Source organism: Zophobas morio, unplaced genomic scaffold (assembly GCF_036711695.1).
Source record: "Zophobas morio isolate AGI-343-1 ecotype UQ-CSIRO unplaced genomic scaffold, CSIRO_AGI_Zmor_V1 ptg000030l, whole genome shotgun sequence".
Classification (NCBI taxonomy): Eukaryota; Metazoa; Arthropoda; class Insecta; order Coleoptera; family Tenebrionidae; genus Zophobas; species Zophobas morio.
Window position 1 is genome coordinate 17968012 of NW_026972135.1, and position 26465 is coordinate 17994476.

General features: G+C 31.9%; 3 protein-coding genes across 3 annotated transcripts; all 3 read left to right on the plus strand.

Annotated features, from left to right (window-relative positions):
- Positions 1 to 5338: 5338 nt before the first annotated feature.
- LOC135138044 (uncharacterized protein K02A2.6-like) lies at positions 5339 to 9003 on the plus strand. The gene is made up of 2 exons (XM_064067874.1): positions 5339 to 8786; positions 8842 to 9003. Exons 1-2 carry the CDS (start codon positions 5606 to 5608, stop codon positions 8910 to 8912), a joined length of 3252 nt encoding a protein of 1083 aa, XP_063923944.1. The 5' UTR covers positions 5339 to 5605; the 3' UTR covers positions 8913 to 9003.
- Positions 9004 to 10609: 1606 nt separating this feature from the next.
- LOC135138321 (zinc finger protein 711-like) lies at positions 10610 to 16360 on the plus strand. The gene is made up of 2 exons (XM_064068273.1): positions 10610 to 10675; positions 10729 to 16360. Exon 2 carries the CDS (start codon positions 11809 to 11811, stop codon positions 12778 to 12780), a length of 972 nt encoding a protein of 323 aa, XP_063924343.1. The 5' UTR covers positions 10610 to 10675; positions 10729 to 11808; the 3' UTR covers positions 12781 to 16360.
- Positions 16361 to 20774: 4414 nt separating this feature from the next.
- Positions 20775 to 22154, plus strand: LOC135138110 (zinc finger protein 711-like). The gene is made up of 2 exons (XM_064067977.1): positions 20775 to 20953; positions 21007 to 22154. Exon 2 carries the CDS (start codon positions 21017 to 21019, stop codon positions 22031 to 22033), a length of 1017 nt encoding a protein of 338 aa, XP_063924047.1. The 5' UTR covers positions 20775 to 20953; positions 21007 to 21016; the 3' UTR covers positions 22034 to 22154.
- The last annotated feature ends 4311 nt before the right edge of the window (positions 22155 to 26465 follow it).

Genomic DNA, 26465 nt, shown 5'->3' on the forward strand with positions numbered 1-26465 from the left:
TTCAGTATTAGGATTTTCCAATTTCGATGTTCCGATTTCTCAATTTTGCATTTATAAGTTGTTCAATACTTCAATTATTTAATTTTTATTTTTTTTCGATGTTTCAGTTTCTTGACTATTTAAATTTCGATTTTTCAACATTTCAATTTCTCAATTTTTCGATGTTTCAGTTTTGGAATTTTTCGATTTTTGGGCTTTTCGATTTTTTGATTTGCCCATTTTTTGATTTCTCGACTTTTTTGTGTTTCTATTTCTCGAGCTTTTGGTTTCCCGATTTTTTATTTTTTCAATGTTTCAGTTTTGGAATGTTTCGATTTTTTGATTTTCCCAATTTTCGATTTCACGACTTTTCGATTTTTCAGTTTTTCAAGTCTTCAGTTTTTCAATTTTTTGATTTTTAAAATTTTGGTTTTTCCACTCTGCTATTTTGGGATTTTGCAATTTTTTGATTCTTCATTTTCTCGATATTTGATTTTTCTATTTTCTAATTTTTCAATTTTTTTAATTTTCCACTTTCGATTTTACGATTTCCCGATTTTTCAATCTTTTATTTTTGAAATTTCAGATTTTTCGATTTTAAATTTTTCAGTTTCTCGATGTATCAAATCCTGGGTTTTTTCGATTCTTCATATTTTAAATTTTAGATTTTTTGGTTTCTCGGTTTTTCAATTTTTAAATTATTCGATCTTTTTAACTTTTAAATTTTTGATGTTACGATTTCTCTATCTTTCGATTTTTCGACTTTTCGGATTTGGATTTTTCAATTTTTACAATTTCGCCATTTCTCGGTTTCAGGGGGATATATTTTATTGTGCCTCTCGAAATAACTTTCGACTAATTTTTAAAATTTCCAGTTTTTTCTTATTCAGTCATCTAAGGACATCCTCGGGTGTTTTTAATAATTGGATAATTCCAAAACTTGTCAGAATTTTGTGAAAATTTCTCAACTGATATACATACAGAATGTCAAAACCCAACTATACCTGAATAGCAAAAAGTAAAATTATTTTTTACTCTAAAGTGTTCTCTTTTTGGATTTTACAAACATGTTTATTTTAATAAAATTTTTATCCTGTGAATCAAAGATCATGGAAGTATTGAAATAAAACCACATTTTGAGATTTAATTTTGAATCAGTTGTATCAGTACGAAGAAATAGGTTTTCCTTTTCCGTCTGTCTGTCTGTTTTTACCCGAAACGTCCAGATTTTCGGAAAAAAATCAAAATTATGAAATAACATTTTGCAATTTAATTTTCAACCTGCAAAACAGAATGCTTTGAAATCTTGCAAATCGTTTACAGTTATGATAAGCATGATACATTTTTAATCAAAATATATTTACCTATCCCCTCCAAAAAATTGATGAGATCAGCTCAAAAGTTTGCCGAATATATCCTACCTAAAATGTACAAAATATGATGAGTCTATACTTGTGATTTATCATTCCATTTATATTTTTTGGATTTGCATATACAGGATGACTCAAAAACATTATTGAATGCGTGAATTCTCCATCTGGACGACAGGACCGCGAAATCAAAACCGTGAAGAATCGAAAAATTAAAAAATTTAAAAAATTTAAAAATTCATGGTGGTACCTTCATGGAGAAATTGAAAGATCCTAAAGCTGAGATGTCGAAAAGTTGGGAAATAGAAAAATTGAAAAATCTAGGAATGAAAACACCCAGAGAAAAATTGACGGGAAATGGAAAGTCGAGAAATGGAAACGGCGCAACATCGAAAAACCGGGAAATTAAAAAATTGAAAAATTGAGAAATGAAAACATCAAAAACGGTAAAATCGAGAAACCTAAAATAAAAATAAATCGAAAAATTGAAAAACTGAAAAATCAAAAATTTGAGAAATTGAGAAATCTAAGAATCTAAAACTTAAATAATTGAAAAAATTAAAACTTAAGACATCGAAAAGTTGAAAAATCAATAGATCGAAACATCGGGAAGTCAAATAACCGAGAAATCGGGATTTCAGGAACTGAAAATTCGAAAAATCGAATCGTCAAATGATTACAGAATCGAAACAGTCCAAAATCCGAAAAGCAAAAATCGAAAATATGAAAATAAAAAAATTGAAAAAGTTAATATTTAAAAATTCGAAACATGGAAAAGCTGAATTGGATGAAAAAATCGAGACATGGGAAAATAGAAAAAGGGAAAAGTTGAAAAACCGAGAAAAAGAAGATTTCTCCATACAAGTGCGGTCAGAATGAAAATATGCAGATAACCAACAGGAAAAATGTATTTCGAAAAATTGAAGAATTGAGGAATCGAGAAATTGACAAGTCGAAAAATTGCAGAATCACAAAAAACCCCAAAACTAATATGTTTAAAAATTAGGAAATCGAAAAATCGAGAAATGGTCCAAAGATTGATTAAAAATAAAAGCAGTCCACAATCCAAAAAGCGAAAAGTCGAAAAATTATGAATCAAAAAAGTTGAAAAATTTTAAATTAAAAAAACTAAGCATCGAAAAATGGAATCAGACTGAAACATTCCAAAATCAAAAAATTTTATAGTTAGAAAAATGGAAAACTAAGGACTCGTAAAATCGAAAGATCGAAATGTCAAAAAATCGAGAAATCAAAAGATTTTCGAAATTGAAAAATCGCAACATTACATAAACGGCATGATAAATTGAAAAATCTAGAAATTGGTCCAAAATTTAAATCTTGAAAACACTAATACAGAAATAAAAAAAAAACTAAAATAAAAAAAATCGGAAAATTTAAAAACCAAAAAGTTAAAAAATCGAAAAATTGAAGGATCGAAATAATGAAAAATCGTAAAACTGGAATGTCGGAACAATTAAAGATGGAAAAGTCGAGACACTGACAAATAAAAGTTAAAAAAATCGAGAAATCGTAAAATCCAAAAATTGAAAAATTTGTGACATTGCAAAAAGGTTTCATAAAATTTTGTATTTTTTCCAAAGGTTTTTTGCCTATGTAATTTTATACATTTTTTGTACTCTGAAGGTCACGAAACGCCAAAAAAACCTGAAAATAATCAATTGCCCGATAGACTCGATTACAATATACGTCCTCAGCTCACGTTCGGGAAGTAAAAATGCCACATTGATTAGGTACATACATATATACAAGTATGTACTTAAGGGTCCCCAGTCGTCGCCCGCAAAATCGGTTTCAGTGAGAAGAATTATTTTTTGTAACTATGCAACCCAAACTACCGACCCATCGCAGGTTCCGACCCAAAAACACGAGATATTATGGTCACTGTAGGGAGTCCGTCATAAAATGCAAATCGGTAAACAACACCAGATAAGCTTATTTATTTTCAAATAGATTCGGAAATCCAAAAGGTTCAGTCTAACACAACTTTTTATTTTCTTTATAATGTTTTAAAAATATATAAAATAAACTGTTCAAATATAACAGCAAAAAAAATTGATGGAAAGTTGTTTCGACAGAACTTCCCTCGCACCTAAAATACAATGAAACATATCCAGCATTTTCGAGTTAAATTTTTACTTTAGATACACAATTTTTTGATGAAATCATCAACATTTTACAAGGACACGTAAATCAATGTGGATTAGACTAAAAATAACAGTATTCCCAAAATTTCTGGGAAAATGGAGTGAGTCGTTCCTGATTTAATTAATAGAATAAATTGACTCATTCCAGTGAGTATAGAGTTAAAAATACATAGTCACTGCTCATTCATTAATTTTTTTGAGCCACCTAAGTATATAAGCAAATCTGAAAAATATGAATGCAATGATAAATTACAAGTAAAAACTCATCATATTTTGCACATTTGTAGTAGAATTTATTCGGCAAAATTTTGAGATGACGTTATCAATTTTTTAGTAGCATAAACCTTCTATTCTCAATTGTCCGATGTTTCCATGATACGATTGCGCAATTTTTCAACTTTTCGATATTTTAATTTTTCAATTTTTAAAATTCCAGATTTTTCGATTTCTCGAGTTTTCAGTTTTTCTATGCATATTTCAGTTTTTCAATTTTCGGAATTCATTAAATTTCTGATTTTCCATTTTTTTTTAATTTTTCGATTTTCCAGTTTTTCGATGTTTCGATTTTTCTATTATAGGATTGTTCAATTTCTCGATTTCTAAATTTTAGATTTTCCAATTTTAATTTTTTTTTTTTCATGTTTGGACTATTTATTATTGCTAAAAATAAAAGTAAAAAATAACCACCAAAATTGTGACTAAAAATATGTAAAAAACACGTTGCTGCTAAAACATAAAAATAATTGTACTTTCCCAAAAAAATCTATTGCATGATTACTGTTCCACTAGTATTGCTAATTTAGGACGTTAGTATCAAACGCAATGAAAGTATTAATTCTTAATTAAACAAAAAAAATAGTTGCATGTCAAAATCGAGTGAAACATGTGAGATGTGTGTAAAAAAAAGCATCTAAATAATAACCTTTTCCCGCAGAATTTCTGGAGGCTTATAGAGTCGACATTGGCCTGAGCGCGCTCCGATCTGTGGATCATATAAGTTCTCGCGCGACGATGTATCTAACGAGGCAGTTGAAATACCTGATATGTCACAGCGCAAAAAGTATTTCTCGAAAAACTTTCAAACGTTGATGTCTTTTTAATCGAACAAAACATAATTGGCGAACGCAATAATCCAGAATGGTGCGCAGAAAAATCCTTTAGACTAACCGAACGTTATTTTGGTAAAATTTGCAAAATGAGAGAACAAGTAACACGGCTAATCCTACTGTACTGTGAAAAACATTTTACATCCCTGCAAATCTAGTTCAGCATGTACTCTCCCAAAATCTTTGCATAGAAAATGAAGCAAGGGCAACTGAAGCATTTTGCAGTAACACCAAACTGACAGTAAGACAATGCGGTTTGTACATTTTTAGCGGCATCGCCAGACGGCTTAATAAACAAAAACGCTATCGTAGAAATATATAAAATGTTCAATTTAAATAATGCTTAATTCAACGAGATGATAAATTTTGGGAAAATAATATGATAGAGCCCTAGAAAAATTTTATTTATATACCTTACTTCCGGAGAGAGTAGATTCTCGTTATTAAACAAGTCAACACATTAGACAAATTGTAAAGAAAAAATTGTACAATTAAAATTTTTTATTTGCATTCGCGAGATGTGTAGTTCATATAAATCTTTTGCCCTTCTAGTATAAACACACACAGGAATAAATAGTAATATTGGAATAGGGTTACTGGCGATATTACGTAAAAAACTTGCCTATAATACTCTATGTTACAAGTGTTATTGGCATCCCTGCCATTTAGTGAGAATAAGTTAAGTTGGCAATGACCAACATTAATGTACTGTGTATTTTGGTACTTGTAGAATGTTACACATGTTTAGTTATTAAAGTTATAATTACAACAAGCCTCTTTCTTTAACAAATGAAACATGGTGTCAGTGTGGGATTAATAATAATGGATTATTAGGAAAACGATCAGCCACCTAAACAAATACAACAGATGGATGTATCGTAAGTGCAAGTTCCCGAATTGAGGTTAGGATAACCACGTGCAAATTCAAATACTGCAAATTCACAAAAATCCAAGTCATCTGAAGAAAGTAACAATAAATACTAACATGGCACAAGAAATGGGAATGTTTCGAAGGCCCCCAGAGTTGGATTTTTCAACAAACGTATCGTTCAAATGGGATTTATGGAAACAACAATTTGAACTTTTTCTAATGGCAATTTCGAAAGAGGACGAGACAGAAAAAAGGAAAATAGCGATCTTTCTCAACGTAGTAGGGGAAGAAGGAGTAAAAATTTACAATTCCTATAAATTAGGTGAGCAAGCAGACTTAACTCTCGCAATTGTTTTAAATAAGTTCGGAGACCATTGCAAACCGAGAAGAAATGTGATCTACGAGAGATACTGTTTCCTGAAAATAAGACAAAAGGAAGGACAGAGCTTTGATGCCTACGTAACTGAATTAAAAAATGCAGCGATGAAATGTGAGTATGGCGACCAACAAGACTCAATAATTAGAGATCAAATTATATTTAACGTAAGAGAAACACGGCTACAGGAACAACTAATTAACGAAAAAGATATTACGTTAGAGAAAACACTAGAAAAGTGCAGAAGTGCCGAAATAAGTAAATTCCAAATCAACGAGTTTTCCAAGGGAAATCAGCATTCAATGGCAAATGTGTCAGCGATCAACAAGAAAAAACAACCAATGAAACAGATGAAAACTGGGAAACCAACTACGAAAATAATAAATAACTGCAGAAATTGTGGACAAGTAAGTCACCCAGTAAACAAATGTCCAGCGTTCAATCAAACATGTAGGAAATGTAAGAAGCCAAACCACTTCGCAAAAGTGTGCAGAAGCAAAACCAACAGCAACTATAGCGTCCACGAAATAGAAGATGAAGAGGTTAATATGAGCAGTCTGCAAGTTCTAAATCTAAAGATCGAGGGAATCACTGCGGAAGAAAACACTTGGTACGAAGAAGTAGAAATTCAAGGTCAAAAATTAAATTGCAAAATTGATACTGGTGCTCAAGTATCAGTACTTCCGTATAATGACTTCAAATCACTGAACACGAAGAAGAAATTGCAGCCTACAAATGTCACACTAGTAGCGTATGGAAATAAAAACTTCAAAATTACTCCAGTTGGACAAGTGACACTGAAACTGAAAGTTGGAAATCAAATAGCAGAAGTTAATTTCGTCGTCGTTAACCCTAGTTCTGGTGCTATTCTTGGGTTACAAGATTGTCTAAAATTGCAATTAATTTCCAGATCAACCAAAGTAAATGAGCCACAGAAGTACATTCACGAGTTAACAATGGAAATGGTTACTGAAAAATACAAATCAATCTTCAATGGCATTGGAAAAATTCCAGGAACACATCACATCACTGTAAGCTCAGAAGTCAAGCCAGTAATTAATCCACCAAGACTGGTCCCTTTAAGTCTACATAAAAGATTGAAAACAACTTTGGAAAAATTCAGCAAAGAAGGAATCGTCAGCAAAGTCAGCAAACCAACGAAATGGGTGAATAATTTGGTAATCATCGAGAAACCAAATGGTGAACTACGCCTGTGCCTTGATCCAAAAGATCTGAACACTGCAATTCAGAGGGAAATATATCAAATTCAAACACCGGAAACCATCATTGCACAACTAAGCAACAAAGAATATTTTTCCGTCTTCGACATGTGTCAAGGGTTTTGGCAAATTGTTTTGGATGAAGAAAGCTCCGAGTTATGTACGTTCAATACACCTTTTGGTCGATATAAATTCAATCGTCTTCCATTTGGTCTAAAATCCAGTCCAGAGGTATTCCAAAAGAAAAATGAAGAAATGTTTGGAGATATCCCAGGAGTACACGTGTACTTTGATGACATTATAATCTCAGGTGAAGATGAAAGAGCGCATGATCGTAATTTGCAATTGTTTTTAAATAGAGCAGCTCAAAACAATGTTAAATTAAATTCAACCAAAGTTCAATTTAAAGTAAAAACTATTCGTTATTGTGGTCACATTATTAGTAAAAATAGTGTAGCAATGGATTCAAAATTCACTAAAGCAATTACTGAGCTTCAAATTCCTAAAGACAAAAAACATTTGTTAAAATTTCTTGGTATGCTTAAGTATCTAAGTAAATTCATACCGAATATGTCCCAAATTTCAGCTCCATTGCGTGAATTAACTAAAGAAAATACACCATTTCAATGGGATAAAATTCACACAGAAAGTTTCAATAAACTAAAAGCTATTATAGCCAAACCACCAACATTAGGTATATTTACTAGTAATCAACAACTAAAAATACAAACTGATGCCTCAAAAGATGGAGTAGGTGCAGTTTTATTGTCCAATAATCAGCCCATAGCATTTGCATCTGCAGCTTTAAGTTCTAACAAACAAAATTGGGCACAAATTGAAAAGGAAATGTATGCTATTGAATTTGCTTGTAAAAAATTTCATTATTATACCTATGGTAGACATGTTATTGTTAATTCTGATCACAAACCATTAGAGTCAATTTTCAAAAAAGGAATAAATCAAATTTCTGCTAGGCTACAACGCATGCGATTACAATTGCTCAAATACGAAATAACTGTTGAATATTTGCAGGGTTCACAAATGTTTGTTGCAGATTATTTATCCAGATCGTTTTTAAATGAGATAGAACCTGATAGTGTAGATTTTACAGTTCACACACTACAAAAGGAAATTGTAATTTCAGATGAAAAGCAGAACCAAATTAAAGAAGAAACAAAAAATGATCAAGATCTAAAACAAATTTTACATTTTTATGAACATGGTTGGCCTAATAATGTTAAACAATATTCAAAGGTAGTTAAACATTTTTGGAAAATTAAACATGACATTACAGTTAATAATGGTATTATATATTTTAATGAACGAATTGTAGTTCCTCAATCGTTACAAAGTTATATGTTAAAAATTTTACACGAAACCCATCTAGGTATAGAAAAAACCAAAGCTAGAGCTAGAGAAGTATTGTATTGGTTAGGCATGTGTAAAGACATATATGAATATATATCAGGCTGTGAAATGTGTGAGAAGTTTAATAGAAATCCGCAAAAGGAACCTCTTAGGTCGTATGAATGTCCAACGCGACCATGGTTTCGAATTTCAGCTGATATAGCTTATTATGCTGGTAATGAGTATCTTGTTGTGATTGACTCATATAGTAAATGGATTGAATTGAAAAAGTTGAAATATAAAGATTCTCATGAGTTAATCAAGCATTTTAAAGAAATTTTTTCACGACAAGGTATTCCTGAAGTCCTTATTGCAGATAATATGCCATTTAACAGCTTTAATTTCAGAAATTTCGCGAATCAGTGGAATTTTAAAGTCATTACTACTAGCCCAAATTATCCGCAATCTAACGGACTAGCTGAGAAAGGTGTAGGAATAGTAAAAAATTTGTTTCGAAAAAATACTGATATAGACTTAGCATTGTTAGAGTATAGGACAACACCAATTGTAACTTTAGGATTTTCACCAAGTCAGTTACTAAATAATAGACGTTTAAGATCAAAATTACCTGTCAATAACAAATTATTAAATACTGAAAATATAAACCCGAAATATGTACATGATAAATTAAAATCTAGTCAGATAAATCAAAAAAAGTACTATAATAGAAGTGCAAAAACATTGTCTTCATTTGAACCGGGTCAAAATGTGTATGTAAAGAATCATAACAATTGGGAAAAGGGAAAAGTAGAAGATAAGTACGACACACCGCGGTCTTATATTGTAAAAACTGAGCAAGGTCAAGTGTTTAGGAGAAATAGACGTCACCTTCGTGAATCGAAAAAGGAGTTTGTTCCGCGTGGTAATGTTGTCGATCCAATTTCTGATTCTGAAAATGAGACATGTACCCCTAGTATGAATAATTCGACCCCTTTTAAAACTGTGTCATCCCCAACAAAAATTAATAATGATGTAAATGTATGTTCAGGTAAGGAACCTGTAAGTCGACCTCACAGAAATAGAAATATGCCATCCAAATACAATGATTATGAAGTGTACGGTGTTCCTTCAACCTTAAAATAGTTTTGTAAACTTAGTGAGGGGGGTGTTACAAGTGTTATTGGCATCCCTGCCATTTAGTGAGAATAAGTTAAGTTGGCAATGACCAACATTAATGTACTGTGTATTTTGGTACTTGTAGAATGTTACACATGTTTAGTTATTAAAGTTATAATTACAACAAGCCTCTTTCTTTAACAAATGAAACACTCTACCTCATAGGTGGTGCGGAAAAGAGTATCAAAAAACTAAAATTTAAATAGATATGATTGTTCAGGTAAATAAGTGGTTAGTGAAGTGTTGAGAATCTAAATCTTGTCAGTTTTGTGTATTGATTAATATATAAAATGACAGATTAATAAAAAATATTTGAATAATTTTTTCAAAGAAAATATTTTTGTACAATGTATAAAATTATAATTTGCATATTTTTAAATCGAATTATGTCAGCAATGAAAGAAGTCGACTTGTAAAAGAGTTTCAACAATGTGGGTCAGCTAAGAGTATTTAGGAATTTTATGACCTAAAGTACCTGAACTGATTACCTGAAAGGGTCGGTCGGCAAGGCTCCCTGCTGTGTAAAACTCAACCATTTATTGAAACGGATCTTTGTAAATAGGGTTGCCTAGTTTCACTTTATTTTCATTATTCAGTATTTTTTTAAAAGGCAAATATTTTGATAAATATAAATTTTAAACAAAAATCACCGTGTCTTCCCCTTAGAGCTCAATGTTGTCTTTGCACTGATATAAAAGTTGAAGCGAAAAATGCTCTCTCCTCGTCTAAAAATGCAATTTCCTTCGAAGAATGAACGATTAATTAAATTCTAAACAATCACTTATTTTAAAAAATATTGTGTCTTCCCCAGAGATTTGGACATTATCTATTAATTTAAATGTCGATCTTTTTTTCAAAGTTGAAATTACGCCCTTAAAATGAAATTCTACTTAGCTTATTTTTCGGTCTGCTACTGGGCACCCTTAATGAATAATGGCAACAGTCGTGTATAATGTGTTGCTTAAGGAATTTACCACCAACATGACACAACTAAAGTAGAAACTACCAGGATTTTGAGGTTATGTTGAAAACAATTTGAATTGTTTTTAATTTATTAATTTACGGGTACGTAATATAAGATTCGTTTTTATAATAATATTTTAACGCAACATTTTCAGACAAGTTGAAATGGAAGCTTTGAAATATTCCGTCGCTTGCACGGCACAAAAGAAGTTTTCCCTGGTAAAAGTTCACGATTGTAAAATTTGCCCATACGTTACGACATCGTTTTTTCTGATGATGAACCACATTCGCCGTCATCAGTCACCCTTGATATATTTTACCTGCGAAAACCCCCTTGATTCTTACCATTGCAAAGACTGCGATTTTCGAACCGAACTAACGTTACTCTTCAAGCAACATATTAAAGACCGTCATGGAATTAAACAAGAAAACGACGACGATTTGATTGTGCAATACAACAATCAAAAGTACGTTTGTAGAAAGTGCGGCTTTGAGACGCATTTTTCGCTTAAATGGTTACGTCACATGAAAGAGTGTAAGCGATGTTCTTATAAAACTACAGAAAAATCAGATTGGAAACAGCATATTCAGCGGCATCATGTAGATGAAAAAAACACCAAGTGGTACAAATGTGAAAAGTGCGAATACAAAAACAAATATCGCACATCTTTATACAGACACGTAAAAATGCGGCATCTAGACAAGTGGCACCATTGCACTTTATGTCCTTACAAGACCGTAGACAAATTTGATTTCAAAAAGCACATTAACACACATGTTGATGACATTGACCTCAAGTGGTACGAATGTGAACAGTGCTCATTTAGATGTAAACGCAAGACATATTTGACGAGACACGTAAATTTTTTTCATATGGACGAAAAAGACGCCAAGTGGTACGAATGCCAACATTGTCCATACAAGACTAGAGATAGTTCGAACTTAACCAATGCCAGCATTGTCTGTACAAGAGTAGAGGTAGTTCGAACTTAACGAGACACGTGAAAAGTAAGCATTTTAATGGGAAAAGTATCACGTGGTATCAGTGCAATAAATGTTCATTTAAAACAAAACGCGAGGAGGTTTTACAGAAACACGTGGACGCGTCGCGTTTGAACGGACAATGTGAAAGCGATGCCAAGTTGTTTGAATGCCATAATTGTCCATACAAGACTAGAAATCGTTCCAACTTCTGGAGACACGTGAAGTTGCGGCATTTGAATCAGGAAAGTATCATGCAGTATCAGTGCAAGGAGTGTCAATTCAAAACCAAATATAAGGATTGTTTACAGAAACACGTGAATGTACGGCATTTGAGAGGGGAAAATGTCACGTGGTATCAGTGCAAGGACTGTCCATTTAAAACCAAACACAGGTATAGTTTACGGAACCACGTGAATATGCGGCATTTGAGAGAGGAAGATATCACGTGGTATCAGTGCGAGCAGTGTCAATTTAAATCAAAACAAATGGACCTTTTACGGAAACACGTGAACTTTTGTCATTTGGACGAAAAGGATGTTAAGTGGTACAAATGCCAACATTGTCCACACAAGACTAGAGATAGTTCGAACTTAACGAAACACCTGAAAAGCAAGCATTTTAATGAGAAAAGTATCAGGTGGTATCAGTGCAACAAGTGTTCATTTAAAACAAAACTCGAGGGGATTTTACAGAGACACGTGGACGCGTCGCGTTTGAGCGGACAATGTGAAACCAGTGCCAAGTTGTATGAATGCCATCAGTGTCCATACAAGACTAGAAATCGTCCGAACTTTGTGAAACACGTGAAGGCGCGGCATTTGAAAGAGGAAAGGCTCATGCGATATCAGTGCAAGGAGTGTCAATTCAAAACCAAATATAAGGGTAGTTTACGGAATCACGTGAAGGTGCGGCATTTGAGAGGGGAAGATATCACGTGGTATCAGTGCAAGGAGTGTCCATTTAAAACGAAATACAGGATTAGTTTACAGAAACACATGAATGTGCGGCATTTGGACGGACACGGTCTTAAATGGTACAACTGTGACAAGTGCCAGTACAAAGCCCGGTTTCGCTCATATTTAAAGAAACACATAGATGCACGGCACTTGGACGACGACCAAATCAAGTGGCACCAGTGCAATGAGTGTCCCTTCAGGAGCAAAGCAAAAAGAAATTTGACAGTACACATTAAGGCACGACATCTGGACGACCAAAACGCGTAATGGTACGAATGCAAACAGTGCCCATTTAAAACTAGATATTACAAATCTCGAATCAAACACGTGAACACTTGTCATTTGAACGAAAAGGACCGCAAGACATAGTAATAGTTAGTGTGCGTTTTTATAATGTTGTTTATTGAATTATACCGGGTGTCCCATGTAACACTTTCGGGCGCAATAACTCAGGTATTTTTGAATGGATTGTTATGAAATTTGAAATGTAGGTATTTTGATAGGTGAGGATTAATATGAATCGACGAAAATAATCATTATCTTCAAAAAGTAAATTTTTCATGCCTTAATTTAATTTTGAATTCATTAAGTTTTGCATCACTTGATTAAACATGAAAAGTCAATACTGTATGCAAAAATTTATCTCCGAAATACGTCTGGTTACACAAAAAACGATAAATTATTGCGCAAATAATTCCAAAAAGTATTAAAGGATAGGTAGCTATGAAACAAAAAACTGCTATCCTCGCATTTTGGACACCCTTGCGGGAATTTAATACCTGTTTGCCAAGCGTTATTTTATGAATTTTAAGAAAATACCAATTTTCAGTTGCTCCGCTACAACCTTTTCGAAGGTGCAAAATTGCTTTAGGTTCAGGAATTAATTCTAACTTGAATGAAAATAATTTTGCTAGGAGTATATAACACCTTGTTTTTTTCACTCGTTTTAGGTCTTGTACACTTCCCGTATCTTCAAATAAGATTATTATTCTCTGTACTTTGAATTTGGTAAATTGGTCATTGAGATACCGTTCGATAAGAGTCCTGGTTGTTTCATCTAGGTCTGTACGGCATCTTCCGTAGGTTAAAATGATTTCTGTTTTAATAATTAAAGAAAAGCGAACCATTTTCAATAACTTGTCAGATTTTGACAAAAATGTCAAGGCAGCACCATTAAATTTAAAAAAACAAATTAATTAATTTTTCGCACAAAATAGTAACTATATTAAGTATTAAGAACGGTAAGGGGTGTTTACTGGTTGAAGGCAAAAGTTTGGAGACGGATCGAAACGACGTCTCCAATTTGTCTGAGACCAGTAAACCCCCTTAACGTTCGTGACGCTTATACTATTTTTTGTACGACCATCAAAGGATTTGCGTCTTTTTATCAAATCATAAATAGAAAGAATTTATATCAAACATCAACAAGGTCGTTTTTTAATTTAAAATTTGTTACTATGGTTTCGATTAATATAAACAACAAATTTAAAAATCAGTTTCCATTTTGACCGCTGTCGAATTAGATTTGATCTGGCTTGATTTCGAGTTAATTTTCTTTCCGCGACTATTAGTGAGTGATTTATTTGCTTAAAATATCAATCATGAGTGATTCTGAAAGCGAAAATGTCGAAGTCGAACACGCATGGAATTTAAAATAAAAAAAATCTTGAATGCATGATTACTTACCGTTCAGCTGAACAGTAAGTAATTTACTTACCGTTCTCCTCTTATTAGTTGTTAGTCGTAGCAACCCGTAAACTGAACTTACTGCTATGGAAACCTGTACGGTAAATGATCGAAAAAGCAATGGTCGTACAAAATAGTATATTACACTGGTCAACAGCTAAGCTCTAACTTTTATTATAGCAGTCAATTATTATTTAATTAGCAATTTGAAATGATATTATAAAGGGCTAAACCAAAACTTAGCTCTCATTTAAAAGTAATCTTAAAATATTATCCCTTGAAAAATACAAAAATCGTACTATTAAGTAATAGGAAACTTTCCATAAGGTGTATTTTTTTGTAATCAAATTGCTACAAATTTATTGGGAAACAATAAGAAAACTACGTTTAGTAAGTAGAAAACATGTTATCATCATATAAAAAATTTAAAATTAACATAATCTTAAAAGTGCATTTTATGCATTCGCACCTTGATTTTTTCCCCAAAAATTGTGACGACGTGAGTCACCAACATGGAGAACGCTTCCATCTGGGTATTTTGTCGATAGAAAAACGTTACCAAGATCGATGGAACACCTAAATGCTCGCAGAATACTGCGGGACCATCAAGCGAGAGATTTCCAATAAAATCTATAGGAGGCAACCAAAAAAACGTCGGTCTTCGCTGTTTCTTTTGTTTTTTTCGTTTTTTTAAACTACATTCGTTGTTTTTTTTCTTATTTATGGTTGTTCTTTTGTTAATACTACACTTTTTGCAGTTAAAGATACAGAAATTAAATTGTTTTAGCTGATTTTGTGTTTCTAACATCAAATATGCATATTTTTTTTAATTGAGCTAAGTTATGAGATTTATGCTCTTTGTTACAAACACAGAGACAAATTAAACGAAAACATTACAATTATGTCAAAGTTAGAGAGAAAAAATTAAATTTTGTTGACCAGTGTTATTAGCCAAGGTTGCAGAGCCAAGCATTCTAGACCGAGTGCAAATTAGAACCCGAGACGCGCAGCGTCGAGGGCTCTGAAGCGCGAGGTCTAGAAGTGGCTTTGCAACCGCGGTTAATATACTATTTTTTTCACTAGTAGAAACCATAAGACAACAAACTGAAAAAATAAACGTTCAATTTTTTGACGCAACATGATTTTATTTTGATTTCTAATCAAACTTAATCTAAATCTTCAACACAAAGAAAACCGTTTATACTTGTCGCTGAGTTAATCATTTTATCTTCTACCATCTACCAACTACCGTGCGTATACTCAAGTAATGTTTGTAGCACACATTTGTTCATTTTTTAAGAAATAATCACATCAAACATTGCGTACATAACCTCAATTTTTCTTTTTGAACCGGTGGTCGCAAAAGTTGAATTTGCTAGAGTGCTTTTCTCTAAAAGGTACATGGGCGGAGTCAGAGATGTGCGTGTGGAAGTTGGCGGGAATAGATGATATTATAGACAGTGGCGTATCTTTTGGATATTGAATCTGGGGGCAATATTATGTGGTACTAGAAATCACAGCCAAAAAAATGAAAACACAAATTTATTTTGTGAAAATGTCTTTCCGATGTTATAAAATCATAGGCGTAACTATTTTTTCCCAAAAAATCAAACTATACACTCACAATAAACCAAGAAAATTCTCCAAAGAGTTCTCTAACGCCAGACGCCACTGAAGATGAATCACCACGTGCTGGATTCTTTCACCCCGCAATGCCGAACCAAATTTCGTTTCTGCGCACGTTTATTGGTGTGTACCTTTTACAGAAAAGCACTCTACCTCTAAATGAGTCGACATTTGCATGCTTGATCGCTGCTAGTGAAAAAAAATAGTTTTTTTGTTATCAACCTAATCTTTACATCTTTATATTACACCTGTCGTAAATTTCATAAAAATCCTTTCAAAAATACCTGAGTTATTGCGCCCGAAATTGTTACGTGGGACACCCTGTATATAAACCGCCCTTAAAAATTTAGGGATATTTAAATTTATTCAGTTTAATATTCAATTATTTCGAAAGCCGCCAGTGTATTTTTTGAAGACATTTTTGATTTGTAAATTGTTTATGATAACTTGATCTTAAGCTGTTCTTATGCATGTATATATTTTGCTTTTTTGGGTAATTGGTTTGTCCTGTAATTGGATTTTGCTTTGTTGGACAAAAAAGGGTATTATTATTATTAAAAATAGAAAAAAGTCTTTTTTACCGATATACCTACCTTTTGCAGTTTATTTAAGGTGATGTATTTTTCTTTGAATACAATTTTATTTCCAAATACAGTGAACCTTATTTTCATCACATGTATGATATCCATAGATGACTTCTTTAATCCGAACATTGAGCTAATCCGACGGGGGGCTGACAACTTTTTGTTCAGAGGAAACATACATGACTGTAATAAACTACGGCCGAGTTCATCGAGCGAGATATCTATTTCATACAGAAATAGGTATCCGGATTTTCCGGTTTTTCAGTATTAGGATTTTCCAATTTCGATGTGTCGGTTTCTCAATTTTCGATTTATCAGTTGTTCAGTTCTTCAATTATTCAATTTTTAACTTTTTTTTGATGCTCCGGGTTTTTATTTTTCAGTCTTTTGTTTTTTCCAATTTTTGATTATTTAAATTTCGATTTCAATTTCTCAATTTTTCGATGTTTCAGTGTGTGGGATTTTCCGGCTTTTCGATTTTTTTGATTTGCCCATTATGTGATTTCTTGACTTTTTGATGTTTCAATTCCTCAATTTTTGTTTTTCTTTTTATCGATTTTTGTTTTTTAAATTTTAGATTTTTTCACTTTTCAATTTTTCGATTTCTCAATTATTTGATGTTTCAGTTTTGGGACTTTTCGATTTCTCGATTTTTCAGTTTTTGATTTTTTCAATTTTTGATTTATTAAATTTTCGATTTTTAAACTTTTCTATTTTTCGATCTTTCGGTATCCCGATTTTTGAATTTTTCGATGTTTCAGTTTTGGAATTTTTCGTTTTTTGGATTTTCCCATTTTTAGATTTTTTATTTTCCCATTTTTCGATTTCACGACTTTTCAGTGTTTCGTTTTCTCATCGTTTCTTTTTCTCAAAGTTTCGATTTTTCAGTTTTTCAATTCTTCAATTTTTTAATTTGTTTTCTCAATTTATTGATTTTTTAAATTTTCGATTATTCCACTTTGCTATTTTGCGATTTTGCAATTTTTTGAGATCTCAATTTTTTAATGTTTCAGTTCTGAGATTTTTCGATTTCTAGACTCTTCAATTTTTTGTTTGTTCATTTCCTCGATGTTCTCATTTTTCGATTTTTTAAATTTTTCGGTTTCTCGATGTTTCAGTTCTTCGATTTTTCAATTTTCCAATTTTTCAATTTTTCAAATGTTTTAGTTTTCGACTTTCGATTTTACTATTTCTGATATTTGAAATTTCGGATTTTTCGATTTTAAATTTTCCCGTTTCTCGATGTATCAAATCCTGGATTTTTTTCCATTCTTCAGTTTTTTCATATTTTAAAATTTAGATTTTTTTTTTGATGTCTCGATTTCTCGATCTTTCGAATTTTTCACTTTCCAGATTTCGATTTTTCGATTTTTCAATTTTTACAATTTCACGATTTCTCGATTTCAGCTGGATATGTTTTATTGTGCTTGTTGAAATAATTTTCGACTAATTTTTAAAATTGAAATTTTTACTTCCCTAGCGTAAGGAAGTATTGTAATCGAGTCCGTCGCCCGACTCTCTACTTTTACGTTTTTTCAACCTTTCATGACCCCTAGAGTACGAAGAAATAGGTCTCCCGTTTCCGTCTGTCTATCTGTCCGTCTGTCTGTCTGTCCGTCTGTCTGTCTGTCTGTCCGTCTGTCTGCCCTCACCGATTTTAAATAGACAGAAAAAATAAAAAGAAAAGAAGAAGAAAATACTGGGCCGATTGTTGTGAAATTTTGTATGTATATTAGGAATATAATGTAGATGGTAAAACGAAAAACGCTAACCAAAATTTGTCTAATCATCTCCACTATCAAGGTGAAAGCAGTGCTTTAACTAAGGTGATAACGTCACTTCAAATTGTACATAGTAAATGGGTTTTAAATTGTATAAAATAACATAGTGCTACAGTTTATGACCCGAACTGAGTTTTTACCCGAAACGTCCAGATTTTTGGAAAAAAAATTCAAATTATGACACAAAATTTGGCAATTTAATTTTGAATCTGCAAAACAGAATGCTTTGAAATCTTGCAGATGGTTTACAGTTATGATAAGAATGATACATTTTTAATCAAAATATATTTACTTATCCCCTCCAAAAAATTGATGACGTCAGCTCAAAAGCTTGCCAAATAAATTTTATCTAAAATGTACAAAATATGATGAGTCTGTACTTGTGATTTATCATTCCATTCATGTTTTTTAGATTTGCTTAGACAGGGTGACTCAAAAAAATTACTGAATTCTTGAATTCTGCATCTGGACGACAGGAGCGCGAAATAAAAACCGTGAAGAAATTGAAAGATCCCAAAGCTGAAATAGCAAATGGAAAATTTGAAAAATCTAAAAATGAAAACATCCAGAGATTGAAAAATTGACAGGAAATGGAATATGGAAAAATTGAAACGGCGGAAAATCGAAAAACCGGGAAATTAAAAAATTGAAAAATTGAGAAATCCAAACATCAAAAATGGTAAAATCGAGAAACCTAAAACAAAAAAAATTGAAAAATTGGAAAACTGAAAAATCAAAAAATTGAGAAATTGAGAAATCTAAGAATCTAAAACTTAAATAATTGAAAAAAATTAATTTCTCTAATAACCGAGAAATCGGGATTTCAGAAATTGAAAATTCGAAAAATCGAATCGTCAAATGATTACATAATCGAAACAGTCCAAAATCCGAAAAGCAAAAATCGAAAATATGAAAATAAAAAATTGAAAAAGTTAATATTTAAAAATTCGAAACATCGAAAAGCTGAATTGAATGGAAAAATCGATACATGGGAAAATCGAAAAACGGAAAAGTCGAAAAATCGAGAAATCAAAAAATTGAAAAATCAAGAAATAGAGGATTTCTCGATACAAGTGCAGTTAAAATGAAAATATGCAAATATTCAACGGGAAAATAGATTTCGAAAAATTAAGGAATTGAGGAATCGCAAGAGGAAATATCGAGAAATCGAGAAGTTGAAAAACTGAAGAATCACAAATTGAAAACCCCCAAAACTAAAATGTTTAAAAATTAGGAAATCGAAAAATTGAGAAAACTTGCAACTTCTCTTGACTCAACTAGCTGAATAATGGTTCCCGACGATGGCCTGTATTTAAATCCCTGCACTTCTCTAGACGGATTTCGAACGTCGCTTCTATGTTTTTTCTAGACCCCGTAATTCAGGTAGCTCATTATTTTTTTACTTACTTCATTCTGAGAACCCAGTAAATCTATTTCTTATTTTAATAGAACTGTTTTGTTTCATAAATTTTTAAACGTTGGTAGGTACCTACCTAATTATTTTTTGAGAAAAATTTTATTATTTTAGTTTACCTAGAAAAATTTTGAGTTTAACGTGATTTAATTGTAATTTTACTATAGTTACAGAAAGGTACCAAGTGCCTTTTTTGTAGAATAATTCATAGATTATAAAAAGTTTGTTATTATGAGTAAAAAGTATCATGTCTTTGATGTCTAATATTATTTCTTTGTGTAGGATCTAGTAACCAAAGAACAAATAAATATTTTTTAGTGCAGTAATTCTTAATTCTACTGCAAAAAATACCCACCCTTTTTATAAAGATTGTTTTATTTTACACACTGCCGATGGACCACCAGGTACTCTATACAGTCTCTAGGAGTTGTAGATATATGTTACCGGCAATCTGTATAATTCAAGTATTCTATACAATACCTAGGCAACGTGTAGAATACTGGGGACGTCCAGGCAATGTATGAAATATTACGAATATGATTGTCCATTACATTCTTTGCCTAAGTAATGTCTATGCAATTCCTTGGGATTGTATAGAGTACCTGGCGGTCCATCGGCAATGTGTAAAATAATGCAATCTTTACAAAAAAGGCACGTATTTTTTTGCAGTAGAATTAAGAATTACTGCATTAAAAAAATATTTATTTATTCTTCGGTTAGGTACTAGATCCTACATAAACAAATAATATTAGACATAAAGTTCATCCGTTTTTTGTAAAACTACAGCTAGTACATTGCGAGCATCACCGCGACCTCTGTCGACTTTTGGAACGGGGATTCTTACAGTGGTAGGTACCCAATGGCACAGGGGGAAATATTTTTCCAGAAGTTTTAAACACCTACTCTCGTCTTTTACACACATTACCGGCTGCGCATTCGGCATTGTACAGAATATCTAGGCAAAGTATAAAATGAGTAATATTTCATACATTACCTTAACGTTTTAGGCATTCTATACATTGACTAGGTATTGTATAGAATATCTAATTATATGTACATACATACAAAGTATGTAATGAACAATCATATTCGTAATATTTCATACATTGCCTAGACGCCTCCGGTATTCTACTATTGCCTAGGTATTGTATAGAATTATACCAGAGAACATAATTATACAGATTGCCGGTAACATGTATACTTAATCCATCTTAACCAATGAATGGCAATAGTCGTGTATAACGTGTTGCATAATCTAGCTCTCTTTAAGAAGACACAAATAAAGTAAAAAGTACCAACATTTTGAGGTTATGTCGAAAACAATAAATTATTTTTAATTCAATTTACAGGTACGTAACACAAGATTCCTTTTTATAATAACCTTTTAACGCAACAATTTCAGACTAGTTGAAATGGAAGCTTTGAAATATTCCGTCGCTTGCACGGCACACAACAAGTCTTCCTTGGTAAAAGTCCACGATTGCAAAATTTGCCCATACGTTACGACATCGTTTTTTCTGATGATAAACCACCTTCGCCGTCATCAGTCACCCTTGATATCTTTTACCTGTGAAAACCCCCTTGATTCTTACCATTGCAAAGACTGCAATTTTCAAACCGAACTAATATTGCTTTTCAAGCAACATATTAAAGACCGCCACAGAATTAAACAAGAAAACGACGACGATTTGATTGTGCAACACAACATTCAAAAGTACGTTTGTACAAAGTGCTGCTTTGAGACGCATTTTTCCCTTAAATGGTTATGTCACATGGAAGAGTGTGAGCAATGTTCTTACAAAACTACAGAAAAATCAGATTGGAAACAGCATATTCAGCGGCATCATGGAAATCAAAAAGAGAATAAGTGGTACAAATGTGAAAAGTGCGAATACAAAAACAAATATAGCACATCTTTATACAGACACGTAAAAATGCGGCATCTAGACAAGTGGCACAATTGTACTTTATGTCCTTACAGGACCGTAGACAAATTTGCTCTCAAAAAGCACATTAACACAAGGCATGTTGACGACCTTGACCACAAATGGTACGAATGTGAACAGTACTCACTTAGAGATAAACGCAAGACATACGATAATAACGAGAAAACCGACATGATCCTTATCTACGGAGAATGTCGCAAAAATGCTAGACGTGCAGCACAATTGTATGCCCAAAGATACCCTGACCGTGTGGCCCCAACACCCAAAATTTTTAAGAGGCTAGAAAATGCTTTGCGTAGCAATTGGCCTGCTAACAAAAGGAAAAGGAACCGGACTGCGACTAGCTTGGCAAATGAAGTCCTTGCCCAAGTTAAGGAAAATCCTCATATGGGACAAATTGCTATTGCTAGACAAGTAGGAATTAGCCAATCGTCAGTCTGCAGAATTTTAAAAATACAGTACAGCCTCGATAATCCGAACTAATAGGAACCAGAACGTGTTCGAATTATGGGTGTGTTCGGATTATTGGAATTAATTTTAAAATGAAAGGAATCATCCATTTCTATGTATAATTTTTATTTTTCTAAATAAACTACTGCATACATATGTGTAGTACCAAATTTAATTAAAAAAAGTATGTAACATCAAAACAAATTAAATTTTTAAATAATCTTCAATTTTTTTCTGCTTGACATAGCTCTAAATCTAAGACGAATTGCTTGATCTTGTAAATCTTTCAACATCAGATATTTGTGCTCTGGAATATTGTTTTTCATGCACCAATTTAAACATACGTTAAAGCTTTTGATTGCTTCTGTATGAGAGGCATTTTCATTCACTGGTTCCTGTGTTATCTATTCTGTCTTCATTAAGACTGCTTACGATTTCATCTTCGGTAAAAAAAATGTCTTCATCGGTTGGATTAACCCAATTTTGGACTTCGTTGGATGTAATGTCTGCAACAATTTTTCGACAAAGATCCTCTCGTTTATCTCTCGTTTGTCTTCAGAATATTTCTTTTGAAGGTAAGATAATGGTTTTAAATCTTCTTCTTCTTCTTCTTGTAGTGTTGCTGGTAAGGTAGGGCATAAATTTTTCCAAAATTTTTGAAGAAGATCTGATGTTATCTTCAATCATACTCCTTTAAGAGAAAAAACCGCTGCTAGAAAATCAAACTTTTTTAAAATTGTTGTGATGTCTTCATTTTCTTCGGAAATTACGTTCAACAACAGGGATTTTCGACAATGCAACTTGACATTTTTTATAACATGTTGATCCATGGGTTGGATTAATGCGGTACAATTCGGTGGAAAAAATAATGTTTGAAAAATTTTTGTCCTCACTAGATAGTTCATTTCTCAGTTGCGGTGTGGGGAAATACGTGGTTTCAACATGATGGTGCACCTCCTCATAATTATCGAATAGTTAGGGATTATCTAAACGAAAAATTTGGCAATTCTTGGATAGGGCGCAAGAAGCGCAGAACTTACGCCTTTGGAAAATTTTGGGGTGTTGGGGCCACACGGTCAGGGTATTTTCGGGCATACAATTGTGCTGTGCGCCTAGCCTTTTTGTGTCATTCTCCATAACGTGTCCATAACTAAGGATCATGTCGGTTTGATACAATTTAATTTTGAAACCTTTTTTGTAATCCAGGTTGAGGTGGAATCGGTATTTTGGGTTGCCTAATTTAAAAACATAAATAGGTCATCTTACCTGAATAACCCTGTATATATTTTGCCTTTTCGGGTAATTGATTTGTCCTGTAATTGGATTTCGCTTATTGGACAAATAAAGGGTATTACTATTATTAAAAATAGAAAAAAAAGTCTGTTACTAATATACCAATCTTTTGCAGTTTATTTAAGGTGATGTATTTTTCTTTAAATAAAATTGTATTTCCAAATACAGTGAACTTTATTTTCATCACATGTATGATACTCATGATTCGATATAGTTTGGACGTTTGGAGTATAATAGATGACTACTTTAATCCGAGCATTAGGATAATCCTAAAGTTCAAAGGAAGCATACATGACTGTATTAAAATACGGCCGAGTTAATCAAGCGAGGTATCTATTTCGGATAGAAATAGGTGTCTCGATTTTCCGGTTTTTCAGTATTAGGATTTTCCAATTTCGATGTTCCGATTTCTCAATTTTCGATTTTATCAGTTGTTCAATACTTCAATTATTCAATTTTTAACTTTTTTTCGATGATTCGGGTTTTTGATTTTTCAGTCTTTTGTTTTTTTACAATTTTTGATTATTTAAAGTTTGATTTTTCAACATTTCGATTTTTCGTCTTTTGAATTTTTTGATTTGCCCATTATTTGATTTCTCGACTTTTTGAAGTTTCAATTTCTCAATTTTTGGTTTTTCTTTTTATTGATTTTTGTTTTTTAAACTTTCGATTTTTTTACTTTTCAATTTTTCGATTTCTCAATTATTTGATGTTTCATTTTTTTGATTTTTCGATTTCTAGATTTTTCAGTTTTTGATTTATTAAATTTTCGATTTTTCAATTTTTCTATTTTTCGAGCTTTCGGTTTCCTGATTTTTCAATTTTTCGATGTTTCTGTTTTGAAATTTTTCGATTTTTTGATTTTCCCATTTTTCGATTTCATGACTTTTCAGTGTTTCGTTTTCTCAATTTTTCGATTTTTTAATTTTTCAAGTCTCCAATTTTTCAATTCGTTTTCTCAATTTTTTGAATTTTTAATTTTTCGATTTTTCCACTTTCGGTAATTTTTCGGTTTTCGATTTTGCGATTTTGCAATTTTTTGAGATCTCAATTTTTTTAATGTTACAGTTCTGAGATTTTTCGATTTCCAGACTCTTCAATTTTTTGTTTCTTCATTTTCTCGGTATTTTCATTTTTCGATTTTTTAAATTTTAGATTTTTCGGTTTCTCGATGTTTCGGTTCTTCGATTTTTCTATTTTCCAATTTTTTAAATATTTTAATTTTCGAGTTTCGATTTTACGATTTCTCAATTTTTGAACTTTTGATTTTCGAAATTTCGGATTTTTCATATTTTAAATTTTAGATTTTTTTTAGATTTCTCCATTTGTCGATCTGTCGAATTTTTCACTTTCCACCTTTTTCAATTTTTACAATTTCACGAGTTCTCGATTTCAGCTGGATATGTTTTATTGTGCTTGTTGAAATAATTTTCGACTAATTTTTAAAATTTAAATTTTTACTTCCCTAGCGTAAGGGAGGAAGTATTGTAATCGAGATTTTTGGAAAAAAAATCAAAATTATGACATTTTGCAATTTAATTTTGAATTTGTAAAACAGAATGCTTGCATGTACAAAATATAGTGAGTCTGTACTTGTAATTTATCATTCCATTCATATTTTTTGGATTTCCATATACAGGGTGACTCAAAAAAATTAAGAAATGCGTGAATTTATTTTATTGATTTAATCAGGAACTACAAAACCGAATGCTTTGAAATCTTGGAGATGTTTTAAAGTTATCATAAGCATGGTAAATTTTTGATGAAAATGTATTTTTTGCTCATCCCCCCTAAAGAATTGATGACGTCACCCCAAAAATTTTGCTGGGGAAGTCCTATGTACAATGTACAAAATGTATATGATGAGTCTGTACATGTGATTTATCATTCCATTATTTTTTTTTTGAATTTGCATATACAGGGTGACTCAAAAAAAATTACTGCATCTGGACGACAGGAGCGCAAAATCAAAACCGTGAAGGAATTAAAAGATCCCAAAGCTGAGATGTCGAAAAGTTGGGAAATGGAAAAATTGAAAAATCTAGAAATGGAATCGGAACAGTCCAAAATCCGGAAAGCAAAAATCGAAAATATGAAAATAAAAAATTGAAAAAGTTAATATTTAAACATTCGAAACATCGAAAAGCTGAATTGGATGAAAAAATCGGGACATGGGAAAATAGAAAAAGGGAAAAGTCGAAAAACCGAGAAATCGAAAAATTGAAAAATCAAGAAATAGAGTATTTCTCCATACAAGTGCGGTCAAAATGAAAATATGCTGATAACCAACGGAAAAATATATTTCGAAAAATTGAAGAATTGAGGAATCGCAAAATTAAATATCGAGAAATCGATAAGTCGAAAAACTGAAGAATCACAAATTGAAAACCCCCAAAACTAAAATGTTTAAAAGTTAGGAAATCGAAAAATTGAGAAAAGGTAACATCCAAAGATTGATTAAAAAATAGAAGCAGCCTAAAATCCAAAAAGCGAAAAGTCGAAAAAAATCAGAAATGAAGAAAGTTGAAAAATTTTAAATTAAAAAACGAAACATCGAAAAACCGAATTAGATTGAAAAACTGAAGAATCGAAAAATCGAAATGTCAAAAAATTAAGAAAAAAAATGGAGAAATCAAAAGATTTTCGAAATTGAAAAATCGCAACATTACAGAAACGGAAGCTTGAAAAATGTAGAATTTAATAAAAAAGAAAAATTGAAGAACTGAAAAACTGAAAAATCTAAAATTAAAAAAAATCGAAAAATTGAAGAATCGAAATATTAAAAAATCGCAAAACTGTAAGGTCGGAACAATTAAAAATGGAAAAGTCCAGACACCGACAAATAAAAGTCAAAAAATTTGTTACATTGCAAAATGGTGTCATAAAATTTTGTTTTTTTGCCAAAGGTTTTTTGCCTTGGGTAAAAATTCAACACGGTTTCATAAATCACAAGCGGAGAGGTATGTCATTTTATACATTTTTTCGTTCTGTGAAGGTCACGAAACGCTAAAAAAACATGAAAACAATTTATTGCCCGATAGACTCGATTACAATATACGTCCTCAGCTTACGTTCGGGAAGTAAAAATGCCACATTGATTAGGTATATACATAGTTATATATGTACAAGTACAGGGTTAGTCACGAGAGAATTACTTCTGAAAACTATTTTT

Bases quoted from the DNA above. Each gene is read 5' to 3' on its own strand.
- LOC135138110 (XM_064067977.1), top strand. From the start codon at position 21,017: ATGGAAGCTTTGAAATATTCCGTCGCTTGCACGGCACACAACAAGTCT.
- LOC135138321 (XM_064068273.1), top strand. From the start codon at position 11,809: ATGCAGTATCAGTGCAAGGAGTGTCAATTCAAAACCAAATATAAGGAT.
- LOC135138044 (XM_064067874.1), top strand. From the start codon at position 5,606: ATGGCACAAGAAATGGGAATGTTTCGAAGGCCCCCAGAGTTGGATTTT. The intron at 8,787-8,841 runs GTATTCCTGAAG...CTTTAATTTCAG, and splicing joins AGAAATTTTTTCACGACAAG to AAATTTCGCGAATCAGTGGA.